Source organism: Staurois parvus, unplaced genomic scaffold, assembly GCF_062004578.1.
Source record: "Staurois parvus isolate SC_StPar_1 unplaced genomic scaffold, SC_StPar_1.0 ptg000530l, whole genome shotgun sequence".
NCBI classification, from domain to species: domain Eukaryota; kingdom Metazoa; phylum Chordata; class Amphibia; order Anura; family Ranidae; genus Staurois; species Staurois parvus.
In genome coordinates this window covers 8,096,731-8,122,989 of record NW_028318326.1, presented here as the reverse complement: position 1 = coordinate 8,122,989, position 26,259 = coordinate 8,096,731, and the positions used below count along the sequence as shown (strand labels likewise).

Sequence of the window (26,259 nt, the reverse complement as noted above, 5' to 3'; positions counted from 1 at the left end):
TCAGTGTAAACCTTTGATTTGTTTTATATTTTCTACTGTGAATAAAATATGGGTTTACATAATGTAGATTTTACACAGATTAATCTATAATTAGGCCCCCTGGTGGGCGTGGCAAAACTCATAAGAGGGAGTGGCCTGGGGAACAGCATTGAATAGGGCTTTCACATGTACACATCCCTACTAGGAGTGGCAGGTTCCTGCTTTAATTCTGAACTGTCATTGGATCGAAAAGCTGGCAAGGCCAGCAAAGCTGGTGCCCATGCACTTGGTCATACCACTATGTGTTAGTGAGGGATTTCCCAAATAGGAGCTCCCAAATACCTGTGGGAGCTAACCGCTTTCCCGCCGCCCTATAGTATTAGTACTGCTACAGGGCCGCAAGGCACCGCAAAATCACATATATACGTGATTTGCATTTCTGGGTAGGGGGCATGGCAGAAATTAAGGGACAGGACCCATCCATAGACTTTGCTATCCAGGGGCATGATTCTTTCAAAACATTGCCCTATACGCCTAGGTGAATGCCAAATGCAAAAATCACAAAAATGCTTGCAATAGAAGATGCGGGACCATCTAGTAATGTTGCACCTACACCTTCCTGCCAGGGTCCAGGTATGGTACCCCAAGGCAAAGCCATGAAGCTTTTGCAACATGTGAAGAATCTTGATAGAAGAGAAAAACAAAGTGTTGATAAACTGTGAATAGCATTTGCTTCATTCTCCTAAGGGCACTAGTATGCTGGGAGTGGTTACACTTTCCTTGCAGCTTTGTAAGGGTCCAGTTCTGCTTAAGATGGCAGTATCTTTTTTTTTTTTTTTATAATCTTTCAGAATACTTCAAGGAGGTTATAAGGGTTAAATGTTTTTCCTAAAATAATAAACATGGAATACTTACCTGTTCTATGCAGTGGTATTGGGGTCCCCCACCAGCACTCACGGCTCATGTTCTTTTGTGTGCTCCCATAGCAAGCTATGCGGTATGGGGGCACACGTGTTCATACAAATATAGTGCAGCTCAGCTCCCTCCTCGCAGGATTTGATTGACAGCAGCTATGGCTCCCGTTGCTGCCTCTGTTTCCAGTGAGGAGAGGAAGAGAGAACAGCGGCACTGCAGACATACAAAGCGTTGGATAGAGATAGGCCTTAGGTAATTATATTGGGAGGACATACAGGGACATTTTTTTTTACCTCAATACAGGGAATGGGTTAAAAGAACAAATGTATTCCCTTTAGAACCACTTTCATTCTGTGTCCTGTAATAAACAATTAAATAACTATTATGCCTAAAGACTTGGACTTAAGTAGTTTTAAAGGTTCTCTCTTCCAAGGTCACAACTGCAGTTAGATATTGGCACTGTCAGGGTATCAAAATTAAAAAATCTGCACCAAGTGAATGGGCTGCAATTGTTTGCTTTTTCTTCTGAGATTGTTAGTGCCCTCGCTAGCATGCCAGCCCCATAACTACAACTATCTGAGTCACTGACCAATATGTAGTATAAAGATTCAAAGTTCTGCAGCTACTGAAACAACTTGCTTTTACAGAAGGCGCTCAAGAACAGCAGTCTACATATTCTCCATACAGATTTCCTGCAATACCCAGTGGACCACTGCTTCTATTGCCAATCCCATTGGCTGTTAAGTTTTACCCTTTAATTTTAATGAATAACTACTTGTAATCATCCTAAAAATATAGTCCTCCACAAAGGCCTGTCATGCCTACAACTTGCCCTGTCCACAAACCATACAAATCATCACTGTAGGGCCACTCACAATCTCTTTACAGAAACACTTCTGAATGGATCTACATGCACAGTAGATTTTCCATTAATGTCTGGGAACACCATTAATTGCACGCAGAAGCCAAGCTACAAAGATCTTTGTGGATGATGGACAGGTAAGTGGCAAAAGGGGAATAACATTGCAATGACAACTGTACAATTACCTTTTAAAACCAGAGGGTTGAGCTCAACAGTCAAACAGGTTAAGGAATGGAAGACTGTGTTTTCAACAGATTTCTTTTAAACACAAAAGCTTGGCATCTCTTTAGATGTGTATAGTTTTTGCGGGGCCTTTAACCACTAGCCTACAGGGCACTTATACCTCCTTCCTGCCCAGGCCAATTTCCAGCTTTCAGCGCTGTCACACTTTGAATGACAATTGCACGGTCATGCAACACTGTACCCATATGAAATTTTTATCATTTTTTTAGACAGATAGAGCTTTCTTTTGGTGGTATTTAATCACCTCTGGGATTTTTATTTTTTCTTTAACAAACCAAAAACCACTGAAAATTTTGAAAAAAAAAACATTTTTTGTTATACAATTTTGTAAATAAGTGATTTTTCTCCTTCACTGATGTGCGCTAATGAGGCTGCAGTGATGGGCACTGATGAGGAGGCACTGGTAGGTTGCACTGATGGGCACTGAAAGGCAGCACTGATGCATGACATTGATATATGGCACTGACGGGTGACATTGAAAGGCAGCTCAGATGGGCAATGATATGTGGCATTGATGGGCACTGGCACTAATGCGCACTGACAGGTGGCACTTCTGGGGCCACACTGATCATCAGTGTACATGTCCCCTCCACGGAAAGCAGATTACCAGCTCTCCTCTCGAGAGAAGAGAAATGCCGATAACCGACATTTCCGTGTTTACATGTGATCAGCTGTGATTGGACACAGCTGATCACATGACCGAGCCGACATCTTCGGCTCTTTCCGTGATCCGCTGTGTCCAAGGGACACAGCACACCGGCGATCGCCGAGCATGCGCAGTGAGAATGGTAGGACGTTATATGACGTCCTATCAGAACGAGAGAACCACCTTGCGCCCGTCATTGTACTATAGTACTGTAAATTGTTAAATATTCTATTGAAACTGTTTTATCTCTGTTAGATGAAAGTAAAAAAAAATACTTGTTGATCCTGACAGAAACCTTGAGAGTACGTAACTACCATCTACTGACTCTTTTGTTAAGGGGGAAATGTTTGGTAGTCCTGTCATTGCTGTTTTTTCTAGTGGGCATTGAGCACCATAAGTTCTAAGGTACAGGAGACTTGTATACTATATTCTATGTGGTACAGAGTACTAGTTCGTTTAGCAGTTGTGCATTCTAGCTGTTAAAGGGGATGTGGTCTGCAGAGGACATTTCTCCATCTTTGGTGGGACTGCTCAGTAATAAAATCCTTTAGGACCACAGTCCCCAATACTCCCTTTACAATGCTATTTCATGAAAACACCTCTATCTAAAACTATACATAAAGTCCCTAAGCCCTCATCCCATGTTCATGGAGAAACAGGGCTCCCACAGTTGGGCAATGGTTTACGAAGATTAATGAGATAATAAAATATAAAAACAGATATATTAGATCTGGGGCCGATACATTGTGTTGTTTAGAATTTGGGCTGTAAGGATTCAAGTTATGGCCACAGAAAAGTGTGGGGAACTCATTACCCCAAGACCAACTACTTAATCTTGACTCACTTGCATATACATAGAGATGACAGAGCCACACATTGGATAGTCTTAGTTTGAAAAATTTTTTTTTGTGTAAATAGACCCAATGTTAAGGAAGAACAAATTGAAGTAATTTTGAGCAAGGGTTTGAAAACAAAAAACTTGTCACTAGCAGCATAGACTCGAATTACACGGTTTTGTGTGCATTGCAGAAGGCAAAGTAATACGCAAGTTGTGAATGGGCCCATATGGTTTCTCTTTCACACTAATCTGCAGCACATAAATGTGAACCAGCGACATGGGGGGGTGAAATGGGATTCTACTTAAAATGCATTTTCATGCAGCAGCATGAGTTTTGGTGCATGAAAACAAGTGTGAATTGGCCATTAAGCTCGTAGATAAGCATATTCTGCCAAAGGGCATTTTCATTAAGAAGAGCAATAGCAACCCCTGTATTTCTTTCAGGGCTCATTTACAAAAGAATGCAGTGTGGGAAACCTGTGTTCTATATGCATTTCCTGCACTGCAATCACTAGGTGTGCAATCTGCATCACATGTCAATATATTCCTAATGACACCCCCACCACAGATCACAAACAGTGCATTTGTCTCAATCAGATTACATGGTAAGGCAGTACATTTTTGAAAAACAGTGCATGCAAATGAATTGGCTGGAAAACCACAGTAAGTTACACAGGACCACATTCCAGTACAATTTAGGTGTGAACCATCCCTCATTACAGGTGTAGTTCCTATAAGCCCTGGTTCACACTTAATGCAACTTTGAAATCTTGCTACTTCACTTGAAGTAGCGCAATTTCAGAGCTGCAGATCAGTGCGATTTGTACCTCCGATTTCGCTGTGGCTTGCAACTTCATTAACAGAGGTCAATGCAAGTTGCAATGAATTCGGAAAAAAGTAGTGCAGGAACTATTTTTTAAATCGTGCTACTTCAAAATTGCACAGATTAAGACAGTGCCATAGAAATGCATTGGATGCAACTTGAGGTATGATTTGTAAATCTCATGTCGCACCTGAAGTTGCAGTGATAGGAACCAGGGCTGATAGGTAACATAAGTTCAAATTTACTTTAGGCACCCTTAATAGTATAGTAGTCACCTTTTACTCCCCCACTACTCCTTTTGTGCAATTTACAACTGGGTGAACACATTGAAACTTACACAGGCATTTCCACACTTACCTGTTCAAGTGATAATGCACAGACCTGGTCAGCACCAAGTATATACTACTTTTATAAACTCACTAATCCTTAAATGTTCCTGGGTCAACAGGTAATGTCAGATTACAGAAGAGAAGAAATGTAAACCTTGAATTGTTATAGTGGAGAGCAGCATCTACACGCAGCAAAAGACCTTAGTAATTTAAACAATTTACCTTTTGATGCCACCTTTGACCCTGGCATGACCTCTAAGCAATAGATGCCTTTGCAAATTTAGAATACCAAGTACTGACATTTTGCCATATTTGCCCTTGGTCAGTCTACAGATAATTATTCTGAGTGCATAGACATCCTCACAATCTGAATAGAAGGCGCAAAGTTTAGGTGTGCTTAGCACAAGAATACCAGTACTAACATTTTATGTAAGGTGCCTATGCCAACTTCCTAAAAATGATAGTTACTTGTCTGTTTCCTGACTTCAATGGTAGAAAAAAAATAATGACCTGGGACAAGTATGCAACCAGTTAAGTGATCTCATGATCTAAGGCAACCAGCACAGGAGAGATCAGCAATGGCAGCTTATGTAGATGTGGTTGTATAGTCTGCACCCTTGCTTTACACAGATAATCCTTAAAAAGGAGAAGTATAGCCAAAGCTCTTTTGACTGTACTTCTCCTGTGGATTACAAGAGTGTAGTTTGTTCTATACCCCTGTGACCCATTTTCAGCTGACAGCGGGCTGACGTCACTCAGCCAGTCCAAGCCAGGGAAAGATCCCGACTTTAAAGTCGGGATCCACCCCAGAATCTGGAGCGGCACCTGGCTCAGCCTCTCAGCTGAAAGCCTGAGCCAGCCAGTCCTCCTCCACAGCCCAGCGCTTCAGTGAGCGCTGGGGATTGAGCAGACAGCAGTGACTGACAAGTCACCGCTCTCTGCTCAAAGCGGCTGTGAGAACTCCGCTATCAGCAGTCATGTGATCGCTGAGTTCTCATACATTGACAGAGGGCCAGATGCATCCACCTAGTTAAGTATAACTGGGGTAAACACAGAAACCCATACTTCTCTTCTAAACCAATGTGTAACATATGTAAATGCAGTCCAGACACTGGTGTATTCATACTGTACATTTGGATACTTTTACATACATAGTTGTGATCATTTGTAATAGTCTGCCAAAATATAATCTTTCCATCTTATACTTAGCTGTACTTTAAAGATATTCTGTATTGATAATCAATGAATCTTAAAAAGCTCTGCAAGTAATTTGAATTACTTGTTGAAAATACAGTAGTGTCCTCAGATTTAAAAAAACCTATCACAATTTTGATTAATGACTTGGCAATTAATTACATGTTTGCTGCTACCCAGAACCACAGCTTACAATTTTTTAAAAGTGAAATTGTTGCTGTAATACCAAAGGTGGTTTTAGTCTTTAAATCTGCAGTCTTGATTAAAATATATAGTGATCCTACCATTAGAGTGGTAGTTTAATGGGCCCCTGCAATGTTATGCAAAAATGTGTTAGTATGCACCCGATACTAGCACATTATGGCAGACCTACCTTTTAAATAGGGCCTTCCAGCACTGAGCTGTCACAGCTGCAAACTTCCAGATTTTCACATTCCAGACGTCTGTATGGCCAGGCTGGGATGACATAATTCCCGCAAATGCGCACGGCAGTCATGATCACAGCAGAGCACTTTCTATAGACAGAGCACACTCTGTGTCCCCTGAATGCAGAGTGATCTGCACACGTGCAGCAATGTCATCGGCTAGAGCTGATGTAAATATCTCCTAAACGGCACACGTTGAGGAGATATTCACAGTACCTACAGGTAAGCTACTGTAAAGCTTACCTGTAGGTAACATTTTAAAGTGGTACAGGTAGACATTTACTGTCATGGGGTGGCATCTGTCTCACAATTGTCTTCACAAATTGTCACCCTGTCACATGAGGACCCTGTCAACACATTGTGTAGGCATGGTCCACTCTTACCCTGTGAAGCTGTTCCTGAGCAATGATATGTAGCCAGTGCTAAAACAAGTGCAATGTATAGACAGAAGTGGCTGAAAGATCTTAGGATCGGCACTATGCCTTAGGAACAGATCCCTTAGGAGGCTCTGAAAAATCTCAAAAAAGTGTCTTTTGTTTGAACATTGTGTGCTGGTGAAAGCTTGGATTGGGGAACTTGGTCCTGTTCATCTCGGCACCCCTTTAAAACTGGGTTTCATCACTGTATCCCAAAGCCCAATTTTTGGAATTTATCAACACCCATGAAATTGATAAAAACAAAAAAAAACCAAAAAAATAATTGTTTATGTGTAGTGCTTTAAACAAACTGAATGTTGTCCATTTCGGGTTTGGATCTACATTAAGCAGTAAAGCATGGAAGTAAAATGTAATATTGCTAAAGAAACTCTGTAGCCACAATAAAAAGAAAACAAGAGATCCCTCCTCACCTGTTTTGCCAAACATGCATGTGATCTTCAGAATCTGGCACACTTCTTGTGTGCTGGATGCCTGTTCCCCCTCCATGCACCATGTTCCACCCGCAGGCTTCTAAAGGACGCACTAGTGACAGCAGCGTGCAGGTGGAACTGCAGGGGAACAGGCATTGGACATTTCTGAAAGTGATTCTTCAATAGCTGTAGGTCTTAAAGAATGTGAATACCAGAGACATGGGCAGCAGGACAGGTAGGTGTTACTAGCATTTTGCAGGGCCCTTTTTATTAGTTATCTGAGTTGCTTAAATATGTGATAAGCCTTTATTTAATTCAACTACTGTATGTAAGCTCAATTTTAGTTCTGATATACAGAAGCTAAAAAAAAAACAAAAAAATGACATCACAGCTAAAGCAACTAATCAAAGCCCACAATAAAAAAAATATATAAAACTCAAATACTGAAAGTAAAACATTTAAAGATATTTTAACTTTATTTTTTCTTAAAATCTACCTATGCAGCAAAATTCCACCTACATGCATATTACAGAAATATACCATAACAAAACACATAGGAGCAGGTATAAAAATGCAGTATGTTTAAACAAAGACAAATTTTAACCTATATCATGGTAGCAAAATCATGGAGTATAATTTTAAGCCAAAAAATAACACATGGAATAAAAGGAAAAACTGAAGGAAAAAATGCCAGGTTCTGTGTACAAGACGCAGTGTTCACATCATATACAGTTGTGATACAGTTTAATTTGGTGAGGATATCTGATTGCAAAGTGTGCTGATAACTGGTGACGGTCGAGTGGTAGGGGAATATATTTATACATATATATCTTTAGAAGCAAAACACAACTACAACATAAAATTTACAGGCCACTGTCTCATTCTTCCAATAATACAAACTTTAAAAAAATAGAAAAAAGGAAAATATATATGCAATGATAAAAAATTGGTAATGGGACATCTGACTTTCCTCTGGACAAGATTCAACTTGGTAGACCATATGTACATACCCACAATAAAACAAACTTTTCAGCTAAGCCGTAATGAGAAACAAAAAATTTGACACGGTACAATAACCTACTTTGAGCCTCTTACAAAGCCCTGTACAAGCCAACATTCATGCAGTGGGACAAATAACACTTGAATGGATTAAATTTCATAGGCTGGAATCAAAACAATGCAGCCAAAAAGTGTGGAACCCTAATGACATACTTCACCAGTTGTCGCATCAGTCAATACATCTTCCTATACTTTTTGAATGTAAACAAACAACTTAACAAACAACATTCCGCTGGCATTGTGTTAGGTGTTCTGTTTAGCTATAACTTACATAATGAAAATAAAACTCTGAACACCACCACTATTCCCCTGTGCTAAAGGAGGAAAGGTGCCGATATAAAATATCATAAATCTGAATCACTTTGTCCATAAATATAATGCATACATTCAGTGATTTAAAGGCATTTAACTTTTGTGAAATATGCAAACAAGAAAAAAATTCTGCTTTCAAAAAGAGTAAAAAAAAAAAAAAATTTATGTACGGCCGCTGAATGAATTTATGACCGACATACTGACTCGCCAAGTAACGAATATGAAAACAACAAAGTCGAAAGAAAGAAAATAGTGTTTTATTAAACTACCACACTGTTATAATACACTTTAAACATACACTTTAAAGGTAGCTTTTCAATTTGAGGTGTCATAACAATAAGAAAGAGACTCAAACAAAAGCCTGTAAATAGGTGAACTGTTGTAGGTGCTGCAGTCTCTATTCATTTATTTCACTACGCCTTAGAAAAATGGTATAGACCTTACATACCTGCAATTTCACTTTGTATTTGTACACGTTCTATAGTTGAAATATAAACAATTGTTAAAAAATAAAACAAAATACAGCAACATAATAAAAAAAAACATATACATATTTATCAGGTACATGTATTCGATACATACAATTTTAATGGGTAGAAGCAGATAGGCTGTTTAAATGCTGATTCAACAACTAAGTTAAAAAGAAAAAGAAAAGAAGGGGGTGGGGGGAGGGAAAGGAAAAAAAAAAAAAAAAGAAAAAAAAAAAAAAAAGGGAAAAAAAAACACCCTTGTATAATTTTCCTGTTTCCCCATGACTAGGATTTGTATGCCTTGTTTCACTATGGAAATGACCGATTGAAATCATGTTTGCATATGCTAGCCTACTTAATTTACAATAATGGTTTTTGATGTCTGAGTATTTGAGATCGAAAGATGTGCTTAATGACAAACTATTCACTATTATTTTTGGTCCACCAGTGTTCAAGAGAGTGGGTGCTTTATTCATTGCATGTAACCATTGAAAAAAATGTTTCAACCTACAAGTTTTTCAACATTGGTTATATTGCCTTCATGACTCAAACATTAAGAAGAATTTGGCAAATACATTTTATGTGCATGGCTTTTTATTAAACACAGTCTCGACAGTGGCTATTGTCAGATTAAAACTTGTAGAATTTATTTTTCTTATAGTTCTTTACAAGAGAAATGCTTAAAATGTGTACATAGGATCACCTAATTAAAACAAATTGGTTGTTATCTTGTAAGCAGAGGAATGGTAAAAAGGTAGCCGGGTTATGAGAGCTGTTTGACGTGATTTGTCAGTTATGCATAATAAAAATTCCAGTCATCAAGAAAATTACAAAATGTCATCTCATAACATAATTTTTTCGTGACCCATCAACTTTGTTATCTTACAATAGATAAATACCAACATGTTCTTTTTTTTATTATTTTTTTTTTACTTGTTTTTGACATTTAAATTTTTTTTTTTACACTAAACCACACAGGACTGATGCATTTGGTTAGACTACCATTTCCATCTGTCAATGTTATTTATACTTGTATGTATCATGGTAAAATTTCATCAGTTCTAGATTTCCAAAAGTACCTACAAAAGCCATGCAATTTTACCATTTGATCATACGTATGGAATAGCATACAAAGTAAGGCATTTCAGTGTCATGTATAACCAAGTTACTGTCAATCCAAAAAAGTTTGCACATCAATAAAAAGATATCTAAGAACTCAAGAACAAGGATTTGCTTTTTCTTCCACTACTGTATAAAAATAACAACAATTAATAGGTGTCGCATGATATTTACTCAATTGTCTCATTTCCAGAAACTGTGACAAGTTGTAAGGGAATCTCAGAATTGGAGAGAAGATCTTGGTTGCTGGTATTTACAGTCCCAATGCCGGATACAGCTCCCTGCTGAATGTTTGCAAGGATAAGGGTTGTACCTTCGGCAGTTATCAATGTTTCATCAGGCTTTGCTTCTATGGATGCCAGTACAGCACTACTGGCATGCATGCCTTTCTTATTCTGATGGGTTTTAATGTGTTTGGCAAGGTGGTCACTTCGCATAAATCGTTTGGAACACTCTGGACACACAAACTTCTTTTCACCTGTTGAATTGAAAACATTATATTTTATTTGACATATCAATTTCTTTTTAAGCTAGAGCTGTATTTAACCAAAAAAACAAAACACCCGACCAAACATTTAACTGCACATAAAAACAAACACTCTATAAGTACAACTTCTGCAGTTACAGAGAATAGTGTTTCCCCAACCAACTAACCAGCAGGAGAAATTGTTGCCAAGGGCATCACAGTTTTCACACTTAACTATGACAAACCCAACAGTCTAGCACAGGGGTTTTCAAACTTCCTAAATAAAAGGGCCACTTTCCTGCCTTTTAAGACTTTAGGAGGGCTGAACTGTGCCCAATGGGAGTAGAAATGCCCCAGCATCAATGAGAGTCCACAATATCTCAGACTTTGTGGTCAGTGGGATTAACAAAATGTGGTTAGTAACAGAAGGTATAATGTCCCATCGTTGGTATTCGTGGCCTGAACAGAGCACCATTATTGGTGTCAGTGGGAGGAATGATGCCCCATCATTGGTATCAGTAAGAGAAATAGTACCCCACTGTTGGTGTCAGTGAAAACAATGATGCCTCTTAATTGGTTCCAGTAGGAGGAATCGTGCCTCAAGGGACGGACAAAGGCAATCAAAGGGCCACATCTGGCCCTCGGGCTGCAGTTTGGAGACAACTGGTTTAGTGAATGATCTTACTTGAACAGTTACAAGAATATCCAATTATCTATGAAGTGGTTTTATTGGTTTCTCTTAGCTGTATCTGGGTTGGGTGGAAGCATGTCATCAGGCTGACTACGGGACAACAGCCACACAGTCAGCATGATATCCTATAGCTAGCATCAGAAAGTTGAGGGATGCAAACTGACCTCGCCTGCATTGGATTTGCTTCCATGTTTGGTTTTGGTAGAAAGTAGAGGGGACTGGTGGGATCATGGTAACATTTTAAAAGTTGCTATTAGCAGAGAAATGCACTTATGTAATTTCATGATTAAGGTTTTCATACACGGATTACCTAAGCAACATATTCTCACCTTTTCCTTGCTTCTACACTGCAACTAGGGAAATAGAATTGTGTAAGCCTCACATTGTTGCACTGAAAAAGGTAAGCAAGTCACAAGACCTTTAATACCCAGAGGCACTGGGTATTTCACTTAACTCCTGGGGACTAAACAGAGTGGAGCAACGAAGAGGAGTTACGTGACCCTTTTTCATTTTATCATGCAAGGAGAATGGAAAGCGCCCTTTTTACATGTCAGATTTGGTATGAGAAACACAGTTGCATCTGAATAAGATTGTAAAAATATATTTCTTGAAATTCAATAAGGGACACAATTTGGGTTATATTGCTGCATACAAGAGGGTATGGACACTGGTAAACCAAAACAACAGTAACTGGCCTGGTATGACCTGTCCTACTCCCAGCAGGCCTGTGTATGGTGGAAAAGTTGTACCAAAAGCACGATCATAGACAAAGAGCGGTTGAATCTATGTCACTGAATAACTCATAAACTGGTGTAATTCAGAGACACAAAATTAATTTTTTCTCCATTTAGGGACACAAGAATTCAGGGACACCAAAAAAAACAGTACAGCTGAGTGGTGTGCCACAACATACAGACATGTTCAGCCAGCAACTTAAATGGAGGGGACGGTGTAGCAAGGCGAGCACAGCGTCCAGTACCTTGGTGAACATTCAAGGAGCAGAATGAAGGGAGAATGGCAGGGCCACAAACTGGAGTGCTGGGAACCCACATGCAAGTATATCCTTAATGTCCACAGGGACCAGAAAATTGTCCGTACTGGAGAGAGGCCTGGTGGGCTCTATGTGGAATTCCTGGGCCCCGGTTAACATTTAGGGACTTGGGAGCCAAGATGGGGCCAATGCCTCATTTGGGGACGGTTAACAGGTTGAAGTAGAATCCCTGAAACCATTCCACTGCAGGTACTGGGGCAATGACCCTTAAAAGTGCTGCATTGGGGATCTGCCAATATGTGCAGTGACACAGGTGGATTTGGAAAGCATTAACATCGCAGGGGCTGTAAACAACCTCCCTCACCCAACATTTGATATGCTAGCTGACCAAATGTTCGTAAAGGCTAGCAGATATTCCACCACTTTGGAAACTGGGAACACCCCTTTATGTCGAAGAAGTCTTCCCCCTAGGTCTTGAAATTCTAGGTTTGAGGACAAACTGATTGCCAGACTTGGTTTTATAAAAGGGCCTTTAATTGCTTTTATTGGGGGTCCCTGAAAAAAGGCATATCCTCTACAGGCATAGTAATGCTTAACACTGGAAATAGCAGACCACTTTTGAACAGTCACAGGTATAGAACTGAGCTGCTTGGGAGGGATGAATCTTCTAATCTCCACAAGGGGCAATGGGAGACAGGTGCACTGCAAAGATCTTGGCGGTCTTAAGGATTTCAAGAGTCTAAGCTGGAAACAGCACTGGTAACTGCAACTATATATAATCCAACATTCTCTAAATTACTGTATCCATTAATGAACGAGAGAAATTAAAAAAGATGAATATAAGAATTGACCACTTATCACAATCCTGTATCTCTCTCTAAAGGTTACCAAATGTCTATCATTTAAATTTGCACACTGTACAGTACAAAGACTAAAGTGCATTCTGAGATTACAAATTTGATCATAACAAATAGACATATATAAAATACACACACACACACACACACACACACACACACACCTCAGCATAAATGAGTACATCCAAAAAGACTGGTCAGAGAACCTTTACTTTCCTTTCAGAATCTACATTTTCTAGGGGGCACTATACTACAAAATACTCCCACAAGTGCGGGCCATTGATTGCAAACAAGATTTGTTAATTTGCACACACAAAAAAAATTTTGTTCCTAACAAATTCTTTCAAGACCATGTTGAAAAAATGAATACACCCCAATGAAAGTCTTAGGAGCATCACTCTCCATCCAGCATCCAGGTTCTAAAGAGGTTGTTCTTGAAGAATTGAAAAAGATAGGTTTTGCAATATGTCGCCAACTTGTTCATTCCATGCCTAGAAGACTTGGTGCTGTCCTTACAAATCATGGAGGTCATACAAAATACTAGATGGAGTGGTTTTTGTTGTGGGGTGATATCATTTCTGCATCAACGAATTTGAGTAAAACCGAAGATTTTTGTCATCTAAGTTATATAATTAACCTTACTTTCATGTAATGAGCTAAACAAGTGTTCTATACAACTCAGTTTTGTCAATATTTTGAAAATTGTTCTTGTGTTCATTGAGATATTGATTAAAATTTTACTTTTCAAAAGGGGTGTACTCACGTTTGATTATACACACACACACACAAAGATAGATCGGATAGATATAAAAGTGAACTGGATCTTTACCAGTATGTGTTCTTCTGTGTCGCTGCAGCTCATCACTTCGGGTAAACCTTTTACCACAAAACATCCAGGTACAGACAAAAGGGCGCTCTCCCGAATGCCAACGAAGGTGAGCTCTTAGGTGTGAGGTCTTGCCATACACTTTAGCGCATCCTGGGATGTGACAGATGTGTTGTTTTTTCTTCCCAAGGTTTGTACCCCTAAAATAGATTTATTTAATAAGGACTGTTAAACTATGAACCATTTAAATAACCACCGATTTAATGTGCAATTCACATTCTGTACGACTGAGGTGAAACACAACCTTTCACTTAAACCAAAAAAATCAAGATTTTCTTTTAGGTCTTAATTTTTATACCCTAGGTAATTTAAATAGATTATGCACTAAAGGATCAAAGTTCACCTTTGAAACATGTTCCACCTGTTTTTAGGGTTGAACATGTAACATATTACAGCATCTGCACCCCTGATCTTAACTACCCCCCACCCCCCAGTTTCCTGTAAATGAATAGCCTACAAGGTCTATCTTCCATTGCAGCTGATGGCTTGTTGTTCTCAATGAATTATAAGGGCGCTCGTGAATACTCTGGTAGTTCATTGATTCTTCCTGCTCTCAAGTAACTGTGTGCTCACAGGAGGTACAGACAGCTATCCTGAGAGTCTGCAGGAGCCTGACATTGCACTGAATGCAGGTGTAATGCTCTGCAGGCTCCTTTGAAAAAAAAAAATAAATGCACTTTTTTTTGTTTGCAAAAAAAAAAACAAAAAAAGTGCATTTATGCTTTTTTTTTGCGCAACAGATGAACTTAGCCCTTTAAAAAGTAAACATAAAGACAAATTAATAAAGAGCATTTAAAATTATGCCAGAACACAAGGAAATCCAGATAAGCAATTGGCAATCAGCTAATGTTGTTGCTGTTCTATTCTGTACTTCTGCAGTTCACTACTGGTTGGTGAGGTTACCCATCACAGTGATAGGCCAAATGCACCAACCACAAAAGCTGGTCTATCCATAGATCAGAATACTGCAGTTTTCTGGAGTCCTGCTGTAGTCTGCAAGAAACTGTATGTAGGCAATATTTTAACAACTAAACTTGCGCATACCCAATCTGGTCCACTCCACATCAATTCCTAATGCCACATCACAGACATCAGACAGACAGTAAAAGTGACATGCCAGCATTGGCTGCAGCTTGGAGAAATGTGAATGTCACCGTTCGGCCGTGCTTTAGTATGGATATGTGGTTCCAGTATTCCTCTGGGTAAAATGTAGTCCCATCAGCAAGATATAGTCCAATACTACAAGATATAGAAAGCCATGCAAACATAATACTTCATGGCCTGGTTCCCAGGAAAAGAAAACACCATTTGCAGCCCGGTGCTGGCTACAGCACCTAGAGTGGGATAGTCTGATTTGAGGTGATTGAATACATTTTTTTTGAGAGTAGGGTGGAAGGTGGGCCCTTTGAGCAGAACTTATGACAGAGTGATGCTGTAAATTTATCTCGATATTTACGTTAACCATCTAGTACACACAAAGTATAATCTACAGATTCTGTTAGATATAGCAAAATGAGACAAAAAGAGGGGAGGGGGAGAGAAGCGCAACCACCATAGTGTAGCATATGTTGTGTAAAAAAAAAGCGCACACAAAATTAAAAAAAAAAAAAAAAAAAAAAAAAAAAAAGGAGTTCAGCATGACAGTCAGGTATGCATTTACCTACTCCACCCCACTATTATCTTTATTATTGATTCATCTATACCCTGTGTTAGAAATGGGGCATTGCAGGTACGAACCCGCTATGGACATCTGTGTAGTGTAATGTAGTGTAGTGTCCTGGTTGCACGTTTCTACACCTGAAATCTACGGCGGCACGGCGCATGAACCCTTTCTGCACTGCCAAATATAACTGCAGGCTAGTCTGAGCTTATTCAAACTAGAATATGGCCCTGCTTCAATAGAAGATGTATTGTTTAAATATCTGTGGCAGTTCTGGATCTCTCACAGGTCACTTCTAGGGGTAGTCCCGAGCCGCTGACTACATGCACTTGGCTGCGGGCTTCGGTTCACACAGACTAGTGTTCAAACTTCAAACCCAGTCTAGTCCTTGATTTGATTCCACTCAGTGATATGTACATTTTTGTTTGCTTTTGGCAGTCCCGGATGACTTCTGTGCCCCCCCCCCCCCCCCCAACGGACAGCCTACTGGTGGTCAAACATTTTTTATATATTACACAAATTGTTTATTTTTACAATCTTTGTTTTTAGCTTCTGTTATTTCTTTTAACTTCTGTCAGCTCTGGGTACTTTGCTGCTTTCCCCGCTGACAGGTGTGGTAATCAGTGTTTGAAAGGGTGTATGTCAGCTACCTGGGACTTACCTCTTCCTGATCATAGAAATGCTGGTGGGTAGCCCATTTTTTTAGCAAGGCTGATGAAGCAGCAAGGTTGCTTTGAAACACATTCCTGTTCCAGCTCCAGCATTCAACGTAGAAGAACAGTGTTTCCCTGTGTCCATTCCATCTCCATTCCCTTCCCAAGGTAAGGCGAGGCATCCTGGTTGCCTGTCTGATCTCTGTTGCAAAGGCTACCTGACGTCTTTTTAAATTTGAGTGTTTTTTTTTTTTTTTACACTTTCCATGGTACACTATGGTTGTTGCGCTTCTCTCCCCCTCCCCTCTTTTGGTCTCCTACAGCCACATAGCACACCTATGCTGAAATGAAGCAACACTTCCAGAGTTAGGGCTCGATCACACTTGACTTTATTTCCAACTCTTGCCAAATGCCCCTTTAGCGTTTGACAGACGTTAGACGGGCATTTGGGAAGCGTTATTAATGCTCCTCAAAAAAACAAAACAAAACAAAACAAAAAAAAAACCACCCTACGCACGGTTTTGAGGCGGTTGATAGGCGTTTGCCAAGCGTTAAAACCGCACCACAAGCGCCTATAATGAAGTTAAATGGTATTAACGCTCCGCAACCGCTTGCCAGGCGTTTGCGGAGCAGCACCATAGACTTGAATGGGAGGCTTTAACTCCTCCTGACTCGACATGAGGCGTCAGTTATGCCGCGACGCAACGCTTCAGTGTGAACAGCACTGTGTGCTGCCATGTGCATACATAAGCTTTGTCAATTTGTTTCATAGCGTATCATACAGATTTATATTGTTTCACATTATGAACCTACGTCCAACTCAGCAGGGTACCAATTTCTGACCAGCGTGTGTGCACACACTCTGGCTATTCTTTGCATTAGACCACTGGAGGTGGTTTCAGTCCAAGGGGTTGGTACGCTGTGATTGTTTTGGGTGTTCACAACTTACATAGATAGATAGCAAAGTGAAACTGTCTCAAATACCAAATATGTTGAGCTTCAAATAGTGTCCCTCCTGGAAACCAATACCCTAACACAGGCATGTCCAAAGTCCGGCCCGCGGGCCATTTACGGCCCGGGGGTCGGTTTAATACGGCCCTCCAACAGCCCTCCCTGCTCTGTGTAATGTGGCCCTCCCATGGCCCTCCCTTCTATGGCAGACAGTCTTCTGCTTGAGAGCAGAGGGCAGTGCGCATGCCTGACTGCGGCGCGTTCTCCCTGGTCTGTGTAAATGCGGCTGTCGCACGGCCCTCCCTTCTGTGGCAGACAGTCTTCTGCTTGAGAGCAGTGCGCATGCGTGACTGCGCCGCGCTGGGAGCGACAGAGGGCGATGACGTCAGGGCCGGGCTTCCAGCGTGAAGTGTGTTTCTCTTCTCCTCCCGGCTGCCAAGCAGAGACTTCAGCTCCAGCTACCTTTTTCACCCTTCACATTAGTGCAGGTAAGTTTTTTTTAAATTTATTTTCAATACATTGTGAAAACTCAGCTGTCAGTTGATCTTAATGTTATGAAATGAAAAGTATGTCGTTTGCAATTAACTTGGCATAAAATAATTTATTTGCATTTAATTGTAATGGTTCAAAGAATGTTCGGAAAAATGTTCGGCCCTCCACCATGTTCACTTCATCCAATCTGGCCCTCTTTGAAATAAGTTTGGACACCCCTGCCCTAACATTATCAACAGGCAGCACTTTGTATCCTTTTCAGCTCAATTCAGAATTCTGCCCCTCACTTTGCCTTGTGTGGGGATACCTAATATGTGTTATACATTCAATGGTGCTTGTGTGTGGGTCCTTTAAAAGGATTTTAGATTAAAATTTACTTAATTCTATTGCTATGGCAAAAAGGGGCTGACCGAGAGTGACAGATTTTCTTTTAGGAGACATCAGGGGTCTATTGGACCCCAAATGTCTCCCCTGTCCTCAGTCCAAGAGGATTTAAGCAGGAAATATCCTATCTGCTGTTTACCTGGTCACAGCAGGCAGGGAATTTGAGGGCTTTGGGCATTACAGAGGAAAGCAGAAAACCAAGTTGCTCAATCTACACACTTTCAGGAATTTTGCACATCCTGGGCTCACAGCTGTTTAAGGTGAACCAGGGTGGATAAAAATGCTTTTGGAGTAAAAATCTATCTAAAGATAGTTTTCTATTTAAGATACATGAATAATTTAGTTTATTCAGCATGCAATGGAGCTTAGTTATGTAGCATGAGGCTGTATATTCTGCAATATTTACATTTTTGGTAAACTCAATGAATCCAAGCTCTGTAAGCTGAGATAACATGCACTGCATTGATGCATTCACACAATTTTATAGTAACCATGAAAAAACAAAACAAAACATGAAATAAAAGAATTTGAGTAGTTCAACTATGTGTGATTAGCCTATTAACCTAAAATCAGTTCTGATATCACGGTTTTACTAACCTGACAACCTATTATTCTAAAAAGGAAACCTTAATTTGGTTTGCAAATATTAAAGATTCTAACTACCAGCAAGAATAAGTCGGATTCCTTACATGTAAAGAGCACCTGTCATTTGAGATCCATCATGGCAACGCCTGTTAGCTGGCATCCACTCACCTGCTGCCGCCACGTCCCTCACCTTGTTGTGTCACTGCCGCATCACCAGCCGTCCCATTAATGTGAATGGGACTGTCGGTGAGTCAATAGAGGGTCAGAGGAGGAGTCGCTGCGGGACAGAAATGACAGTTGCTCTTTAAAAATTATGATTTAAATCCAGCCTTTCCACTAGTGATTTAAAATCAAATCCACCCTGAGGTGAACCCAAGAAACACAGGGTTGTAAAAGATTTGGAGTGCACCACCTCTTTACCCCTGTAGAAGTGATTGGGTGGGCTCACTTATTAGAAAGCCAGGGGCCAGCTGAAAGAAATGTAAAACCCATGGTTTCAATAGCTTACAACACACTAATACTTAATAAAGAAGCTGTAAAAGTATTAAACTTCTAATAGCTATCTACTGCATTCCATTCTTTGCATAAACCACAAAAGTACTTGCTGACATTTCCTTTCACACCAATTTAAAAGGGAGGAAGATCAAGGTTAAAAAAAAAAGTAAACATCATACACGATTGCTTCTAATACACAAAGTGTTCGTCTAGTATGAAAAAGGTCAGAATTCAACCTCATTAGTGAAAACAAAGCCTAAATTTGACAAGTACCATCTAAATATGACAAGTACCTTCCAGCTCCATCTTTGCAGTTAGGACAAGTGCATGCTACTCTTCTTAGCCTTTTCCCCTCTTGATTTGATTGGTCAAGCTCATCATCAACAACTTGTACTCTCAGATGGGTTAAATCATTGGTGTTAACTGTAGAATCACCAGTAAGCTGCCATTCCTCTGGATCTGGCTCTTCCTCTTTAATCCGTATAGCTGGTAAGAAAAAGATACAAGCAATAAGCATTCATTTACAATAACCAATATTCAAAACTGAAGAAAGGAATAGCACAATGCAATCAATAGCAATAAACGTACAACTAAATACACATCAAGGACTAACAATACAACTTAAAGGAAAACTACACTCTTTCCAGTGAAAACTACCGAGTACCAATACTTTGCGGTGCGATCTGTGTCAATAAAAAAAATGTATGGATGCAAACTGAACCGCAAAGATCAGCAAGCGATTTGAACAGACATGCGATTCCTGTCCAAATCGCATGCGGTTTCCCCACTGCACCTGTGTAAACCTATAGCCTGACTTCACACAGGAAGCGGTGCGGGAAACTTCCCTGTAGGCATCCCATGCTGAGCGGAGAGTGGAGATGCATACTATGGAGGCAGATGCTCCATTACTCTCAGCGGTAGGAGAGGAGAGAAAGGGTCAGGGACTTAAAATCCCTGATGCCTTCTTGTCTCTCCGTGCAGGGATGACAGTTTGGGCTAGAGGGCTTTTGATTGTTCAGCACCATCACATGGACAGTGCTGAGCAATCAAAAGTTTTCTAGCCCAAACTGTCTTCCCTGCAAGGAGAGGGAGGAAAGTGGTGAGGATGTCAAATTCCTGATGTTTTCTCTCCTCTCCTACTACTGAGAATATGGAGCATCTGCTGCCATAGTATACATCCCCACTCTCTCTCTCCATTGTGGGAATCCTCCCTGCGCTGCTCCTGTGTGAACTCAGGCTACGACAGCCTGGGTTCACACAGGAGCAATGGGGAAACCACATGCAATTTGGACAGGAATCGCATGCTATTCTGTGCAGTGCAATTTGCGTTCATACATTTTGCATTAACGCAAATCACACAGCAAAGTATCAGTAATTGGTATCGACGAGTACTTGACCGAAAGTATTGGTACCTCGCCAATACAAAAAAAAGGCAACGGTGAATCTCTAAAGCAAATATATTCTCCCTTAGCACACGAAGGGGACACCCCACAATGATCCTGCTGAAGAACCACCCTGACCTCAAGCTATAGTCTATGCAATCTCTTGATCTGCCAGATCCAGGAAAGAGTCAGTTGCTGTGGAACAAGGAACAGGAATAGCAGTACAGTATCTCTAAGAGCGTTCTGATTAAGGATAGAACAAGGGCAGGCACCCAAAGAACTTTCAAGAGGCTGCAGATCAGCCAAGGAAGGAGGACCTATCCCCAAGAAGTGGGACCCATAAAGTCATCAAGCTGTACTCGTTCCCATGCAAAAGATTCCTGCAGCAGAATATTTTGTATGTTCCACCTACTGACAGTTCAGAGAGATAAAAGTGACCTCCAGCAACAATCTCTGCCTGGCAAATGGAGTCTGAGGTGTATCAGGTGCATGAACCTCTCCGTCAAAAGGGTACTGGTTAAGAACATGTTCCCAAGACATTGTCCCTAAGGGAAATAGTGCAAGCAAGGTTAAACACTCTGCATCATCCTTCACAAGTAGCAGACTATCTCCCTGCCACAAAAAGAATTCCCACTCCTTTGTGGTAAAGGTGTGGCAGCACCCAGATAGTGTACAGGAACCTGGCCAAGGCAGGATCATATAACGCAGAAAAAATAACCTGTTCTGAAGAGCTAAAACAGTAGCCCCAGGAATGGTGGTGGTCTCATAAGCAAAGCCCCCCGATACAGGGAGAAGAATGCATCCTACTGATGTGGAGAGGCTGAAGGACTGCCTGATCTATGGATACAGACCTGTCGGACTGAACAGAAACCAGACCTGTAATAACTAAGAAGGGGGCTGAAACAGGGAATTGTGAGGATTCCCTGCCACACAGGACTCCAGTGACAGGAGAGGGGTGAATGACAAAAGGAACTAAAACAGGCTCACCCCACAGGTTACCAAGCTAGAACCAGCAGGACCTTGCAGGTGTTAGGCAAGATGAGACTACACGGATCATCAAAGCTAACTCTTTTCACAGGTCATCTGATTATTTCAATGGGGATAGCAGGAAAAAACACTAGGTTTACACAGGAGCCAAAGCAGAAAGAAGCAGGTGTGTATAGGCAACAAGTCCTTATCCAGGCACAGAGGTGTGAGATCCCAGTCAACCTACTAGGTCAGGAGTTTCCTCAAGAGCAGGGGGACTGAGGGGTACTACAAAAGGCTCTCATGTCCCAAGAACAGGGAGATTTTTCTTAGGAAAAGAGGTGACCTGTGTGGGATATAGCTCCAGAGTCTGAGTTAACGCATTGGCTGGAGCAAGAAGTCCAAGATTGCAAGGAACTCAAGGAGACTGTGGAAGGAGCATTAATCTGTGCAGAAGCACAGGGGACATGAGGAGCAGCTGAAGATGCCCCAGAGGTAAAGGATTAAGCCAGTGAGCTTAAAGGAACACGATTTGCACCTGATAAACTACCCAAGGACTCTCAGGGTTCACATTCAGCCCCCTACTTGTACAAAATCACAACCTGTATAGGACAGAGAGGGTAGAACCCGCCAGAGCAAACCGATTTAGGAAGGGATTCCAACTGCCCATCTGTAGAATATTTCAAAGGAGTACAGTACCCACACACCTAAGCAGGGTCCCCAAACCCCTCAGGAGTCTTCCAGTTAGCATAGAGAAATATCTCAAACAGTGAGCAACTGAGTTAGCAGCATAAGAATTAAAAAAAAAGGAAATATTGAGAGCAATGTGCTGTATAGAATGCCATGGGTTGCTGTGGCTTTTTAGGAATGACATCCAAAAACACACACGTGTGGCAGACCTTATCATTGCTATATGTCACCTTTCACTGTCCAGTCATAGGCTGGGGTGGGTTCAAGACATGGGCTCAGGAGGAGTAGATTAAATGATGCTGGCCAGACTTAGGACATATATTGACAGGAAAAAAAAAACCTAGAGCATGAGAAATCTTTGGATTGAATGAATATTGAAACAAAAGCTGGTTAGTTTTTTTTTTTTTTCTCTTTTAATTGGCTTTTTCTTTGATATTTTTACCTGAGTTCGGGTTTAAATTTTCTTCAAGCATGATTTCCCTCATATGTGCTGAAAAGAGTAATGATGTACCAACGGCATAAAGCAATACCCAAAAATTGTGGAACCACTAACATGTCAATGAAGGACTAAAGCCCCACTCCAGGCAAACATGTCTTTAGCACAAGTGTACTAATCTCTGATCTGCTTACCTGACAGATGCACCCTGCTTGTCAAGTCCATAATTAAAGTCACTGTTCACAGACTCGAACCTCCTGTCTAGGGGACATGATACTAGAAGCTTCTTTATCAGGGTACCTGGTTCCCTCACCACCCGTGTAGCTTGAGCAGCTCTGTGGCTGACGTCATCACAACAGTGTCCAAGAACAGTGTGCAGTAGTAATCTAATTTAATAAGAACTTCCTGCAGGTCATTCTAAACTCTGCCAACTGTACAGCAGCTTCGCCTACCCCCATTCCATCTTCCACACCAGTACGTCTCGAGTGGTAGATTACAAGCTGGTATATAGTTGAAGTGCGGCTCAGCCAGTGCAAGACTGGCAGTGAACAGCAACATACAAGTATACCGGGCAGTAACAGGACAAAATATTTCACCTGAAACTTCTCAACCAGGAAACTAAAATCCCACTGCACAAGGTGTAGGTTTCTTTGGACTGAGGAGTGAAAAATTAAGTGTAGCGCTACCTACAAAGACCGGTAAAATTAGAAAAATACAGTAGGTACTGATGACATCACAGTACAGACTGCATCTAAGTTTGAGGTGATTGAAAGTGTGAGGAGAAAAAGGGGGACCATTGATACAATCAGGAGGCCGCAAGGAAAAAATATTGTTATCTTATCTGTTACATTATCCTAGAATGGGTCTCTAATTCTGATTGGCTAAAGCGATTCAGTGCATTCTGCTCTTTCACTTACAGAATAAGCCTTCTGGTCTCAAGGCGTTTTCTATTTTTCAGTCTGCCAATATGACAATGTACACGTAGCCTCCCTAGCAGTCTGATTATGTCAGTATTTCTGTGCTCAAAGCGGTACTTTTTTTTGCATGGAAATATGTATTTTTTTTTTACTGTAGGCCTGTAATTTTTAGGAATAACTCACTGAAATCTGTCTGAACAAGAGTCTAGTAAATATCCCGGGTATGTTAAAATTTGAAAAACGAAATCATGAATTATAATTTAATAATCATAAAATAATAAATTTAATTCAATAATATAATCATACCAAAAACACTGAAATTTGAAATATAGCGCCAAGTTCGCACATCACTGAGCAAAGTGGCAAAATAGTTTTCAGTGTCCGATAACGAATTTCCCCATGAATCATCACTCAATTCTGCAAGTGGTTCTAATTTACTATCGCTGTTCTCTAGCCGGTCTAAAACCGCTTTTGACCTACAGGGACGCTTTTTGGACGCCATGGACATTTCTCAGTTTCCAGGCAGAAAGAACGGTAAATATGCAGGCAGGGCACAGGACAAAGCACTCGGGACAAAAGGTTTGTGAAATGCCTTGATACAGTAATGTTTTACTATGTGATTTTAGTGTATGTAGTGAATGTCACTTTTTCACATTTTTAAATTTCCCGCCAGTTCCGTCCCTGTACGTCCCGACGTCGCAGGAAGCAGAACCCGAAAGACGGATGCCGGAATCGGCCGGAGGACATTGCTGGGGACACTGCAGGAGGGACATCACAAGAACGAAGGACAAGGTAAGTGAAGAAGAGATCCCAGAGCAGCGCTGCAGTGTATTCCTGAGTGTAGCTCGGGGTTACCGCTTGTGGTGCTGAAACTTTACCCCGAGCTACACTCGGGAATACCTCCAGGGAGGTTAATTGGGAATTAAAATGCACTTCAGGTTTGATATACTGTATGTGATACTTATAATCAGACTTTTAAGTGGTAGTGTACAAATTAATCTGATCATAGCCTTGTTTAATATCATGAAGCACTGTAATCAATGGCAATGAAAACATAAGGCAAGCTGAAATTTAAAAAAATACATATACTTACAGTATCTCACAGAAGTGAGTACACCCCTCACATTTTTGTAAATATTTTATTATATCTTTTCATGTGACAACACTGAAGAAATGACACTTTGCAACAATGTAAAGTAGTAAGAGTGTACAGCTTGTATAACAGTGTAAATCTGTCTCCTCAAAATAACTCAACACACAGCCATTAATGTCTAAACTGCTGGCAACAAAAGTGAGTACACCCCTAAGTGAAAATGTCCAAATTGGGCCCAAAGTGTCAATATTTTGTGTGGCTACCATTATTTTCCAGCACTGCCTTAACCCTCTTGGGCATGGAGTTCACCAGAGCTTCACAGGTTGCCATTGCAGTTCTCTTCCACTCCTCCATGTCGAGATCACGGAGATGGTGGATGTTAGAGATCTTGCGCTCCTCCACCTTCCATTTGAGGATGCCCCACAGATGCTCAATAGGGATTAGGTCTGGAGACATGCTTGGCCAGTCCATCACCTTTACACATGTAAACACAAGTTGGCATTCATGGTTCCCTCATTGAACTGTAGCTCCCCAGTGCCGGCAGCACTCATCCAGCCCCAGACCATGACACTCCCACCACCATGCTTGACTGTAGGCAATTCACACTTGTCTTTGTACTCTTCACCTGGTTGCCACCACACACGCTTGACACCATCTGAACCAAATACGTTTATCTTGGTCTCATCAGACCACAGCACATGGTTCAAGTAATCCATGTCCTTAGTCTGCTTGTCTTCAGCAAACTGAGGGCTTACTTGTGCATCATCTTCTTAAGAGGCTTCTATCTGGGATGACAGGCATACAAACCAATTTGTTGCAGTGTGCGGCTTATGGTCTGAGCACTGACAGGCTGACCCCCCACCCCTTCAACCTCTGCAGCAATGCTGGCAGCACTCATACATCTATTTCCCAAAGACAACCTCTAGATATGACGCTGAGCACGTGTACTCAACTTCTTTGGTCGACCATGGCGAGGCCTGTTCTGAGTAGAACCTGTCCTGTTAAACCGTTGTATGGTCTTGGCCACCATGCTGCAGCTCAGTTTCAGGGTCTTGGCAATCTTTTTATAGCCTAGGCCATCTTTATGTAGAGCAACAATTCTTTTTTTCAGATCGTCAGAGTTCTTTGCCATGAGGTGGCATGTTGACCTTCCAGTGACCAGTATGAGAGCATGAGAGTGATAACACCAAATTTAACACACCTGCTCCCCATTCACACCTGAGACCTTGCAACACTAACGAGTCAAATGACACCGGGGAGGGAAAATGGCTAATTGGTCCCAATTTGGACATTTTCACTTAGGGGTGTACTCACTTTTGTTGCCAGAGGTTTAGACATTAATGGCTGTGTGTTGAGTTATTTTGAGGGAACAGCAAATTTACATGTTATACAAGCTGTACACTCACTACTTTACATTCGTGTATTGTATCTTTGTTTCTGTCCCCCTTGCTATTGAACAGCGCTGAGCAAACCCTTTGGCGCTATATACATACTGTAGAATAATAATAATAGTAGCAAAGCGTCATTTCTTCAGTGTTGTCACATGAAAAGATATCATAACATATTCACAAAAATGTGAGGGGTGTACTCACTTCTCTGAGGT

At 41.0% G+C, this 26,259-nt stretch overlaps 1 protein-coding gene across 2 annotated transcripts in view; it reads right to left on the bottom strand.

The window, feature by feature from the left end:
* Positions 1 to 7,558: 7,558 nt before the first annotated feature.
* SP3 (Sp3 transcription factor) overlaps positions 7,559 to 26,259 on the bottom strand; it is a 55,761-nt gene continuing 37,060 nt past the window's right edge. For both annotated transcript variants that reach the window (XM_089690488.1, XM_089690487.1), the window contains exons 4-6: positions 19,466 to 19,658; positions 13,896 to 14,092; positions 7,559 to 10,539 (exon numbers count right to left, since the gene is read on the bottom strand). In XM_089690488.1, coding sequence (XP_089546614.1) covers positions 10,232 to 10,539; positions 13,896 to 14,092; positions 19,466 to 19,658 — 698 coding nt within the window. In that variant the 3' untranslated portion in view covers positions 7,559 to 10,231. The remainder of the gene's footprint in view (positions 10,540 to 13,895; positions 14,093 to 19,465; positions 19,659 to 26,259) is intronic.